This window comes from Nymphalis io, chromosome 14, assembly GCF_905147045.1.
Source record: "Nymphalis io chromosome 14, ilAglIoxx1.1, whole genome shotgun sequence".
Taxonomy (NCBI): domain Eukaryota; kingdom Metazoa; phylum Arthropoda; class Insecta; order Lepidoptera; family Nymphalidae; genus Nymphalis; species Nymphalis io.
Window position 1 is genome coordinate 5741553 of NC_065901.1, and position 13892 is coordinate 5755444.

Genomic DNA, 13892 nt, shown 5'->3' on the forward strand with positions numbered 1-13892 from the left:
TACCATATAAAGATGCTGAAATACTATTTACAACGGAAACCAAAACTAACAATGCAACGGTTTTTGGATGTAGCTGGAAAACAAAACAAAATTTTAATTAAAAAAATGTATAATAAATATTAAAAAGTAAAATTTAATAACCTCATTTTGTTTTAATTAAATCCCGAAAATTATTTATCTCCCAGAACAGGGAATGCGGTTACTATGGCAACATCATACGCACACATTGACTAACTATGTCTGTCGCGGCTTCACGGCCTTTTGGTCTATTAGACATCGGATGGGTGTCTAATCATGACGTAATCCGAGTCAATCACTAAAATGTATTTTTTTCTCTGTCTGTCACTTCCTCTGTTACCTTTTTTTTATTTATAGAAAGCACTTAATTTATTTTACATTATACATTGCCAATTTGAACAAAAGGTACAAGCTTTAGTATTGTCTGGTATTTCTAGTGCTTCGTTTGGTCCCATTTAGAATTTTGATCCTTCTAAGAAGTAGGATCGACTGGCAATGTTTAAGTATCATTGTTTTTGTCGACCTTACCATTTTTAAAAATCTTTAAATGTCAATTAAAACAACTATTTCGTATTCAATTGATTGTTTTGATGTAGCTATAACAAAAACATATTAATATAAATTAATACATATTTATTTTTATGATAATTAAATACATGTTTTACATTAATGTTCTTAAGTATATTAAAGGAATTATTGGTAAATAAAAGATAATCTCATTTTTAATATTTTTTTATTTCGTCATTCATTTCAAACTACACCTTCAAAAATTATAATTGATTATAACTACGATAAGCTATAATTTTACCTAACATACGACTCGAACCTACGTCGTTTCATGAAAAAATTTTGACACTTCAAAACTTCCAACAGGAATTTATTATTCTACCTTCCATTATGCACTTACTACTTTAAATACAAAGGAAATAAATGCATGAACAAGAAAAAACTCGCATACCTTTGTTAGGTACAGACTATCCCGATATACAAAAGTACATAAGTCGAATAAACACAATAGCCCATACAATCAAAGAAACAGTAGAACGTCACAGGGCCTGATAAGGTGTGTTTGATAATAAATTAACATAGTTCAATCTTGTTCACATATATTTATCCACTTAGTGATAAAAATTTATATTAAATTATGTATTAAAAATTATTTGCACGCTTGCTCAAGCTGCTCCGCGGTGGTTGAGTAAAATACATACAATATTATTTCTTCACATACATTGAAATTCGCTCGTTCCCATACACAACTACAGTTATTACTAATGTGTCTTACTTAGTAACAAAATAAATCTGTTAAAACGTAATTTTAAGTCTCAAACAACAATCGTTAGTTTTCAAAATCAGGTACAAATTAATCGAAATTAAATCTAAGGTAACTGAAATATCCAGGGAAGAAATATGAGATCACGTTGCTTTATTAATATTCATGTCATTTGGACATCGTATTAATAAAGCGATATTTCACACAAGGTTTTTAAATTACATACTAATATTTTTGGCGTTTCATTTTATCAAACTAAATCACAGAAAGAACGATAAGAAATAATAGCTGACACCTTCATTAAACCGTCGCTTTATTAAAAATGAATCCTCCTATCCTTGAATAAAATCCTTCATTGAAATTGAAATAATTCATATTTTAAAAATATCACTCCCATTTTAAATGTTTCTTGAAACGTCGCTTATGTTGGAATATTCTTAAAAATAAAGCGACAGTTTTGAATGAAAAAAAAAAACTTATCTATGGATTATAAATACCAGGGGCCCATAAACACTTTACAAACCTACTTAATTCTAATATAACAAAAAATATAAATAAGTCAATGTGAATGTTACATAACATGTGCATTCTTTTTCTATGATCTTAGTTATATGCCGTGCCATATAACATCGGAGTTACCTACAGTAAGATTGAAAATGTTTGCTACGATTTTTCATATAAATACAGTATGAAAGCCGTATCAAAATGGTCTTTCTAATAATCTAATGAGTACTTCTAAACGTCCCTTATCGTAAACACGAGGACTTTCATTAAATTACACATCGAAGATATTTATCATAACAGTGATTGTACTCTGTACTTACTTACTAAAGCTCAAATTGATGAAAATCTATTGTTTTAAACTACGGTGCAAAATTTATTGATCTTATTATAACTATTGCTAAATATAGAAAATACTTGAATAGAGAGACCGCCTCGTAGGAGTGTCACATTTCGTGTACCAGTTTGTTCCTTTTCAAATCGATACGATTTTCGTGACTATGAGTCGATGAGTCACGACGGTATTTATAAGCAAAAACCAACCTTTTATTTATGGAGCTAAGGTCCATAGTAAACTATAGATTGTTGTGTGTGATAACAGTGTTCACTCACAAAATGTTCTATTTATTAAAAGACAGTCGTTTTATAATTATATATGACCTCATTTTACTCCATGAATCCGTAATTATTTTTAATCGGCATATACAAAAGCATAACATATACTTGCCTTTATCTAAGTGTTAAAAAAAAAAAACATAATATTAAGTCAAGCATTTTGCTTTTAGGCCTTTTTACATGTAGCTGCTAACATAGCTAAAAAGTTAAAACGAAACCATTTTAAATAATTAATATTAAATGTGATTTAAATGGCCTGTAAGACATATACTTAGATCTTTCGACCTTGGCCATAGTTTATCATATATTATGACGTATTTTATATGATACTATTGATATATGTCGTATATTTACTTAACAAAACTAATTGGTTTATAATATGAGTTATAAGTTTATAGTAAATAAAATTACTTATAAAAATTAAGATTAAATCTAATGTTACCGTGGAACTCATATTAATAATTACATACATAATAATTAAAATATCAATACAGGTTGCTGCGGTGTTGGGACTAGCATAATTCTAAAGCAAGCGCTTAATTATTAAAGTCTCAAGCCATTTTTAAGTGGTCCATTGTATTGGATTATGTATGTTATTTAAAAAAGTTATATTTAATAATAAATTAAACAAAATATATTCATAATTTTAATTTCATGGCTCCTTTTAATGTTGTTGAGGCTTTCCTAATAATACAAGCGCTAGCTCATAGCGGTAAACACCGCTGTCATATGACAGCATTCCGAGCGAACAAACATTTTGTAAGCCCCATAGAAAATTGTTTCTATGTACGTATGTTTTCTTTGGTATTATTTACTGGGTACTAAAACTATTCACATTTCACATAAAATAAATAACTGTCGCTATATTTACGCTTAAGTATCAAAAACACAAAACTCGAAAGTTTATTGCGTCTCCTTTATATACACGTGGCCATTGTTACAACTTGAAGTTCCTCACTGAACCGTTACAAAGACTGAGTGCTACGAAAATCTATACTTTTACCGTCCAAGCTCCTACAAAGCGAACGAATCTTCAAAGAAGCTGAAAGAACTCCATACATTGGGTTCTTTGATTAATTCCAATCAATTTTTCCCAATGATTTCAAAGCATAACAGCTGGCAGTGGAGTCGATAGAGCCATGTGTTCAGCACCTCTAACTGGAAGCCTTTGAGCCGTAACGTAGTGTCTCATTAGAGCGGGTACGTTGGGGAAGGCAGTAGCAGCCCCTCCCAAAGTGTATCCATCGCCCCCTCGACATATCCGCATGTGCATAAAGCCACGGGTGGATCTAGAATAGAAAAAAAAAATTAATTTATTTCGAACATGTATATATTTTGAATAATATAAAAGTAATTAATATTATTTTAGATAGAAAGTAGACAGAAACTCACTTCAAGCTAAGCGAGTAGTCGTGTTTAGCGGATTCGCTATTTCTTACTAAGAATGCTCCCTCATCTGCATCCCTTAGTAATCCCTCAGCTTCCAAACGCGATAACGTTCCATGATACCACCTGAAATAAATAAAAATACATTTTTATTCACTACCGAAAACGTTAATTATTTAAATATTCATTTCATAATAAGACAGAGATATATATGTCCTGTACATAGTAATAATTAGTAATAATAAATAGTAAATTTAGCTCACCCTTGTCGGTCTAGTGGAAGAGTAGCATCAACCAAGTCCCGTGGCGGCGCTATAGGTCCTAAGTTCAAATGTAATCCTTTCGCACTGCCGGAGCTACCAGTGCCACTTTCGAAATTCAAAGTCAATTTCTCACGATGTTTTTTCCCTGAAAGTAAACATTTTACTGCATTAACACATTCTGACACGATTTTAAGTAATACGATTCTATATCATGATTGACAACTGCGTTCACAAAAGTCAAAGGTCATTAAATGTCAAATGGCAACTTATCTAAACTCTTAACTCAACTGTACGTTTACAAATTGCTCAGAACATGAAGGGAAAGTTCCCACAAAAAGCACTCAAGTATATTAAATATTAGAAGGGCGCCAGAGCAGTTTGTATAAAAGAATTCGAAGTCATACGTCTTAATCGGCATAATTTGGTAGTAGTCACTTCAAGTTACAGACAGATCTCGAAAATGCAAGACGACAGACCCTTCGTAGATTTGTTTCTTATAGAATTGACATGTAAAAACCTTGTTATATAATAAGCTTTTACAAGATAAAATAAGTGAAACGATTGATTTAGATTATGATTTTCATAATTAATTGAATATAAACTTTGCTTACCTTGGTTTAAATCCTGAACACTTTGACTCGAAGAAGCGTTAGATATAGCTTCTCCAAAATCATTGTTCAATTGCAACGACTGGCCACGCAATTTACGTCTCAATTTAGGCATATCGAATGGCAATGAGCGAAGGTCAACTTCGGCTTCAGCCCGACGTCTTCGTAATTTTGGCATATCAAATGGAAGGTCAGACAGATCAACAGCATCATCTTTACGTTCTTCTTCTGTATTGCTGTTTTTGAAATTAATAAATGCATTTCGTGAATCTACACCTTCTCTTGAATGAATTGATATGCCACTGTCGGATCCTTGTATTTCTGTATCGCCGGGTGTTGAATGCCTAAACGTCAGATTTAACAAATTTCTGTTTTGTAAAGCCCGCCTTTTCGGCTTCGGTAAAATTTCAACAGTGGTTTGTATTGTCGTGTTTCCCATGTCACCATCTTCGGGCGATACTTTTTGTGAGTTATTATTTTTATTGTTATCGGATGTTTCCGATGCTGGCTCTTGGGATGATTTGTCTGATATAGGACTTAAAATATGTAGTTTAGTCGGATGATGTCCAAACCCCGAAAGCTGCATATGATGTGATTTAATAAATGGAACGTTTCCGGAATCAGAGCTATGTGAACTTAAAGATGATGAGTGTCGACTTTCAGAACTACTGCTACTTCTGTCTCCTTCGCTGTTACTGCTCCGTAATGACTCCATACTTCCTCCACTACTGCTTGTTGCCATGCTTTCGGTGCTTGAATACTTTCGACGTGGACGAGCTACTCCGGGCCTGCCTTTAAACTCCATTATAGGGCCGACCCCCTTAGGCCCCTTGTACCGATTCATTTCGGGTGTATCAGAATCGGAAGTGGGTCGACCCTTAATCTCTAAAAAAATACCGTCTTTTGATTGCACCCTTTCATCATCACCATCACGAGACTCGCGGCTGGAATCTCTCAAACGTTGTCCGACGTCAAGTTCTGTGGATACAGACGCTTTAACGTCAGTCATACTAGCGTCACTACTGGTCGGTGTGTCCCTAGCCCGTAGAGATTTTACCGGCAGTCTTAAGTCTTTTAGGCGAGGATGCGATGGCTGTGTTTGAGGCAAGTTTGGAGCACTTTTAATGCTATTCATCGCAGATCCATCTTTTTGTTGAAATTTTGTAGGTAACGGCGCTGTAGATGGCGGAGAAGGAGTGTAACCACGCAACGGCAGTTGAGATGTTGATGTACGATCTTCATCTTCAATGTGCACTTTTTCCATCTCCTCCGAGAGTGCAGACGCATTACTTTCATTTTCTCTCTTTTGGCGAATAGTAGGAATCTTTGAGCGACGAACGCTATCAGTTTTCATAGTCACCTTACGGCGACCTTTATAATCTGGTTCACTGCGCTCTACAGCTTCAAATGCAGACGATGCTGATGATATAACTTTGCGTTCCTCAGCTTGCAAGAGCGCTGGGTGATTACTAACGCGGTCAAAATCATCTAAGTCATCATCAGAACGAGCTATTTTACAGTCAAAGGCCGTTTCGTAAATCTGTCGTGTGGTCATTTCTTGTGGCCAGCGTGGCAATGGCGCTGGCACGTAAAATACGCTACGAGAAGATCTATGCTCCTCTACATCTTCGGGCGCGGCGCACGCGCAGCCGGCCGCGTCGCGCCCGCGACGCCTTGGCGGCATCCACGCGCTCTCGCCGGACGATGATGATGATCGTTCTAGCTCACGGAATCCATCTTCTGCCACTGAAAATCTTTTAGGCAGATTTGGTCTTTGAGCAACGTGGGGAGCGTCAAGACTAGCCGACTTCCTATACCGAGGGCCACGAGACGAGGACGTCGATGAAACAGTCGGCGCTGTAGGAGCGGGTGGCGGCGGGGCAGTTTTGAACAAATCACCGTAGTAATATGGGCTAGGATTTCTTCGAGGGGCGTTTGCGTATCGTGGATCAGATCGCCCGCTATCTGGCGAATGCAAGGATGGTGCTGTTGCAAATGGATCGAATTCACCAAACTCGTCTTCTTCACCTTCAGTTGATGACGATCTGTCTTCTGAACTCGATTCTAAAACAATAATAAATGCCATTAGACAAAGTGTTACATATCGTTATTTAAATTATTGTAAATGCTTTTTCAGACGTTCTACTCTAACTGAGTTTCATATGGTATCGGAATAATACATTTTGGAAAAAAAATTAAACACTAAAATTATTTAAATTGCACAACGTATAACCGTCGCCACAAAATTGAAAGATTTAGAAGATAAAATGAAAGCAGCGAGCTAGAAGTAGGTTCGTAAACGTTCCGTAAGTCTGAGGCCGCAGTTAGTCTCAAGTGGCGTCGTTTAAATGAGCGTCCGGAATTGTACTTTCACGATCCTTCAAGAAAGCAGTCAATCATAAAGAATGGAAAAATGTTCCCCTATTATTAAAAAAAGTCCCGAATAAATCTTATTGCTATTTCTTGACTGAAGTTCGCCGTTTAAACTTTTATAAGGTGCGAGTGTTTTTTTAATCGTATTAAAGTTCATAATATGATTGGTAAAAAATTTGCTAAGATAAGATGTGAATAATATATATATTCAAAATATGTCATGTCATATCAAAACGTATTCATAATATTATCAAACGTATGTAGTTATATATAATTATTGCGATGTTGTGTGTTCGTACCTACGCATTCATTTTTTGAGATTAACTGAAGTACTCTTACAACGCTAAGGTTAATGAATGCAATAAATCCCCTTTAACTCGTGCACACGATGCTAATGTTATTTCAAAGGCAAGTAGAAATACCCTAATGAAAATTCCTTGCCTCGCGCAACAAAGGCGAATCTCTGAATGCATGTTGAGCTCAAAAAGTCTGGATTTAAAGGCCCAAGCTGAGACAAATTTCTACAACTAGCATGTTGTATTTCTCCTACGTCCATGAGTTGCTAGATAAATCTTAAAGATGTAAGGTTTGGAAAAAAACAACAATATTTACTTCTCGTAACTAATACGAAAACAGTGCAAATTGTCCATTAGCGCGAGGGTTGCAAAGTGACGTCATTACGTGTCGTAATTGCTTTTCCACGTGAATGGACATGAGCCCCTACGAGTTGAAATTTGTTGAATTACGTCGATTAACGTGTTAAATGTCTTTCAAAAACGTTTGAAGCGATGTCAAAGGCGCCGGTTTAGAATAAAGCTATTTAACAGTTAACGTAAATTTAGACGGATTTCAATTAATAGGTAGCTGGAATTGTTATCATAACGGAATATTTGATAAATAATTATATATTATACTTTAGAAAGTCTTAGGTACTTATTACTAGACATATCGTTATGTTTTCTTAAAATATTTCTCATTATGTAAGTGGTTAACAAACTCATAGTAATCAAGATAAAATGAAAAACTCTTTCCATAGACAAACGACATTGCAAATCAAAAGCCACTGTTTATTATGTCGAGACATTTTTCCGAGTCTAGACGAACTAGCAGAAAAAAAGGCTGATTAAAAGTTGCCATTGTTGTTGATGCCTAGCGCGGCGTTTATTACCTCGCGGGTCTAATTGTGGATATTTCATGGAAGTTTACAACATATTTATTAAATAAAAGGTGTTCAGCTTAAAAATAAATGCACTAATTTTTTGTAACTTTATTTAATTATAATAAAAAGATTAATAAAAAATCATTATTTTATCAATAACTTGTTTACTATAGCTTTATATCGCTTTACTATAATTATACCATTTTAATATATAATCACATATTTCGAAATTTTATAAAAGAAAGTAGTTCTTGTTAGTATGCGAGGTATATGTCGAAGTAAAACTATGTTGACATAGTTTACTTTTTAAAAGCGAAATTGTGAACAAGTTAATTAACCGACCCCGAGAATGTGTGTAACGAGGAATGGAGTGCAAGTTGTTTTCTTTTCATTTCCACGACAAACGGACAGGACTAGATACCATCTCTCGAGAACAATGCCGTAACAAGTCTCAACCGCGATTGTTGTAGGAGAAAAGAGGCTTTGTGCGGTCTTAGGAGATGAGCAAGAGTACAATCCTACACATGAATTTGCGTGAACAAAAAAAATATTTTTACAATTTATATATATATACATATAGTAACGTTACAAATAATTAACAATATACTAGTAATTATAATAAAAGTTAAATGTCTATTCATAATACTTTTTATGCACCGAATTCCTTTTCCATTACCTAAATCTCACTAGTTCATTTCAAATAAAAACGAATATAAATCTTTAAATTGTACACGAACGAAAATTTTATTTAACAATCAGAATAACAAACTTACCAGATTCGTAATATGGTTGCGCCCGGTGTCTGGACTGTCTCTCTTGGCGTAGTGGCGCTGAAGGCGCTGGTTCGGGCGGAGAATCGGCCGAACCTTCAGGTGCACTTTCGGGACTACGTCTGGAAACTTCGGGAGCTGACAAGTCAAAGTCAGTCCGTCTTGCCGACTCGTAGTCTGCCCTTCTTCGAGCTGACTCCGCGTCAAAAGCAGGTCGCCTTCCGGAATCTGCGTCGTATTCTCTACCGATATATCTTCTTGATTCGTAATCGTATGGTCGTCTTGAATCAACGTCGTAATTGTGACGACGCGATTCGTAACGCCATCTGGACGTGTCAGGTGACCGTCTGGGCTCCCTTGACCGGCGACTACGCTGCGGTGATCGTCTGGCTGTGTCGCGTGGTGTACAATAAGCCTCTAAGAATTCAACCTGAAAGAAAACACTACTATTAAACTTCTTTATTTCAATGTTTAATTAAAATACACGATTAAAAGCGTTAAGTACAGGCTATACAATATTAATTTATGGAACAAGGGATTCTGCATACCAAGTGACTATTAGTTGGAAAGAAGCCCTTCATCATGAAGGTCGATTATGTGGCAGAGTAAAGTGGTAATAAAATGCAGCGGTCACATATCCGCCGACCGTAACGGTCGGTTAGACGTTCTTTCCCCTCGACGGGGTGTCATTACCGGGGACCATTTCTGTTTATGAGAGGGAGCATAAAGAATATTATGAGATATTGTGCTGGCATTGACGATACGATGAGGTGATAACACTTCAGAGGCTGGTCAAATTTTATTCCGAATGACAATTTTTTAGTGTCAACATCACACGCTTTTACATTTATACTAAACGCTTTGAAATTTACCGTTTTATTTCAAACTTTGGTTTTATTTCAAAATAAGAAACTTGTATACTGCATAATTTGTATAATGTTAATTTAGCTATAAATGTTTTCAATGTAGTTATTACTCGTGATCCTTAATAAATAAATAAACATACGTGCGAGTCGAGATATCAGTACAAATTTAATTATTTTTAATTTCATTTATAGAATTAACGATGCTTCAAAGTAGTCGACCCCGTGATGAGCTCCCACATCCGCGCCTCCGGCACGAAGGGTCCTAAGCCCTCATTAAGGGTGAGTTTAGGATTTACTAGCTTTAAACCTCGAGAAATCTCTACCTAAATGAGAGATTAGTCAACGATTACCACACGTAACAGTTACATAACCTGATTACCAAACATAAAAATCGTTTTCAACCTACGTTACGATCATGACCATTCAATAAAAAATTTCGTCTACCCACCATCTTCATATAAAAAGCTGATTATTGACATTAAACGTGCAAGCAGTCATTATACGTCGCGAGGGTGACTTTATAAATAAAATAAAAGGATTGTGAGCCGGTTTTGTAGCTGGCCCCGGGCCTGTTCTTTATTCAAACTTTTACCATTGAGTGGAGGCTAGGGCTAGCCTCATCTGGCGCATTGTTTAACGATTCCTTCCTACGCATGAAAATTTATTTACATAATTAAACATCGGTCGCACCACCCTCGTTTTGATTTGCGATGTCTACGAGATTTTCTACGCTATTTAAATATTTTGTTTCGACGCTTAATTAGGAGTCGGTCGCAGCGTTTTTACACATAAAATTATAAAAGCTTTAATTACGAAACCGTGTTTTCTATTGAATTACATTTCATAAACTATCAAGGTTATGATTAAAAATAATAGTCACTCACTTCCACTCGAAAGTTGTTTATCTTTACGAGATAAAGCGATAAAATATCCTTTTTTTAGAATGAAAATAAATTCATTCGGGTGTAGAGTGATGTGTATAAAAGGGCATTATTCGTTTCGTTTTATTTACCAATTCAAATCAATGTTCCTATTGAATCGGAAGGGGTTAGCCGAGAGGGATCAAATTGAAACTGCTCAAGCACACATGTTCACTTCTGGCTATTCATCAATCGCATCGCATAATGGGGAAATAAACTACAGCTCACTTCCTCGACAACTATACGTATAATAAATAATAATAGTTAACTTCCTGTAGTAACGACATGGGCAATTTATACGAGGCAAGGCTTAATGAGAATTATCATTGAAATAGCTTCGAATAAAGTTTATTTTAAAATCAATGTTTTGTTTGTAAGGAAATATTTTTGAATGGAAAAATTACCGAGGATTAAATAATGCAAACATATTATTTAATATAATTTATTGTTCTTGATACATTTAAGTTTCTTTAATATGAAGTCATCGCTTCTACTGCAAACTTAATAATCTTATCAAATGGAAACTTTGTATATGAAACCTAAACGTTTTTACGAAACTATAATAACAAAATAATGTAATCGTACTACGCATGTAGTGTACTATATAAATAACGTCATACATTTTAACGAGATAACCTTACCTACATGCTACCAACTAATTGCTTCTTGATTTGCTTAAACTACGTAAGTGTTTTGAATTAAGAATTAATCAATTGCGTGTTTACGTCAAACTCTATTTAATACTTTATTGAATTATGTTTTTTTTTATAACAATTGAAGCATGTTGACCGACCAAAATTGTTAACATAGGACCAGTTTAAAGTTACTAGAAAGTTCTAAACAAATGTAGATAGAACTTAGTTGAAAAACGTCGTGTATTATTCATAAAATTATTAATAGGCATTGAATCTGCATTGAATAGATTTTTAATGTTCTAAAATTATAAACAAATGAACATATGTTTTAAAACGGATACGACACGTATTATTTTTAATGATTGACGGATACAATATTCGTATATGTGTTTCTGTTACTATTTATTACCTACGGTTTATGGGTAGTACATAGAAGAAAAGTATATGGGCTATCATGCTTAAAATCAAAAGGTATCCAAATTATTAGGTATCTACAAATACTCACAAGCTTAATACATCAGTGCTATGAAAAAAATATTACTTTTCTCTAGAGAGTAGGCGACGATGAACGAAAAATATTTAATATGTATATAGAGAAAGTGTGATTCCGGGTTCGCCCGCTATGAGTAATACCAACAGAATGAAGGATGTGGGACAAGATGTAGTTTTCAGACGGCCACATGAGTCAGCCGGGCGATTTATAAATACCGGAGACACGCCTCCTGGCTGCCCAGCCTAAAATAGTACGCTGCAGTGTCGTATAACATAAACATTAAATGCTTCTTTGATCACTCATCCGTTTTGTATGGAAAAATCTCAGACGACTGTAAATATTACATCAGATCAAAAAGCCGACCAAGGCCCAGGAAATTTAAAAGATTTTGAGATATTTCGCTTGAAGATTCCGAAGAATAGTGTATACAAAACAAACTCATTAATTAAATAAATGTTCATTTATTTATAAAATAAAAATGCTGAGTTATTTAAATATTTTAAAAACAATCTTCGTCACTTAAGATTTACACGCAGTTCAAGATGATTCACCAGTGTCTTCGTGCTGGTATTTGTTTACAAATATAATGATAGCAAATCAACATTATACGACAACAATTTTCGTTAAATTAAATTTTGAGACAAACTACTATAATGGTAGTAAATACGCTTATTTATCATCGGTAACATTCTTTATTTACATTCGTGACCATCTAACATGGCCATAATGTAATTCAGCGGCTAAATGTCTCGAGAATTAACAGACTGGTCGGACTGCAATTTCCCCATCCACAATTGGCGCGGTCAATCTTACGATGTGAACTCCTGTCTAGTCACGTTCAGCAAACCAGAGCCGGCAAACAGGTTCCACACAACTGAGTTAAACAGTGTCTTTTATTCTTTTCACTTTCATAACAAGCATCGCGGACGTGCTTTTCAATCGTACTCTGTTATTGGATCGTAAGCTTTAATGTCTGATACATTTCTATTTACTTTTAGACATTTATTTTAACGTACTATAAAATTCATTCCAGACAAACTAAAATTTAACTATTAATTAAAACAAATTGTCTTAAAGTACGTCTTCCTACCAAGAGTAGTTACTGACGTGACAAAATTAGACACAATTGTTGCAAATGAAAACAAGCGGAGATGGGAAATAAGCTTAATTACTAAGTTGCAAGTCCAAATCGCCTAAAGGACCGAGGGTCTTCTTAAGTAGACCCTTACAAATGCTTCAATGAAGGGAGCAATTATGAAAGAAACTTCGTCCTTCCTTTAAAAGGACATTCACTTCAAATATTGTCATTAGCACTTAATATTAAGATATTTTATTAAATATCATGTTGTAATGTTTTCTTTACTTGGAAATCTTACGACGCTTACATTTACACGTGTTTAGTGAATGTTTTTTTAGGAACTATTATAGCATCATTGTGTTCCGGTAGAAACTGTATCTATTCAAATTTTTCTCATCTCTACTAAATGTGAATGCCTTTTCTAAGACAGATCAACGGGAGACCGGATGGGACGAAAATACATTATTTTGTTAACTAGGAATTCTCCTAACTGCATCATTGTAAACGCAAAATATGTGTAAATACCACTTCACGTCATTATACAGGGTACTTTATATGTGAATTTCTTCGTTAACGTGTTAAAATATTTCTGTTTTCTAAGTAATATAAAATTACTATATGTTATTAATTAGAGTTTAAAATCTAAATTAGACTGGAAATTGCACGAACTTTGTAGTTTTGGTATTTATTTTGTTTCGATAAAAAGATTGCGTCTATCGACGTACAAACTTTGCTCTCTGAACTTGTAACTAAGTTACGTCAACCCCGGGGATGGCCAGTGAATTGTAATCAATATCTACTACTTTATTTTAATCTTCTTCTTTCTTATAATGTGGTTTAAGAACGTGGGGTCGTAAATAAACGTGTATTTATTTCAATTCTCTCAACTTTTTGAAATGATTTGCATAAAGACTTATTGAATTAGTCTATTCAAGAC

General features: G+C 34.6%; 1 protein-coding gene across 1 annotated transcript in view; it reads right to left on the reverse strand.

The window, feature by feature from the left end:
- Positions 1–734: 734 nt before the first annotated feature.
- The window catches only part of LOC126773496 (uncharacterized), a 183087-nt gene continuing 169929 nt past the window's right edge, over positions 735–13892 (reverse strand). Inside the window, exons 4-8 of the mRNA XM_050494447.1 lie at positions 8967–9393; positions 4665–6725; positions 4054–4198; positions 3797–3916; positions 735–3693 (exon numbers count right to left, since the gene is read on the reverse strand). Coding sequence (XP_050350404.1) covers positions 3507–3693; positions 3797–3916; positions 4054–4198; positions 4665–6725; positions 8967–9393 — 2940 coding nt within the window. The 3' untranslated portion in view covers positions 735–3506. The remainder of the gene's footprint in view (positions 3694–3796; positions 3917–4053; positions 4199–4664; positions 6726–8966; positions 9394–13892) is intronic.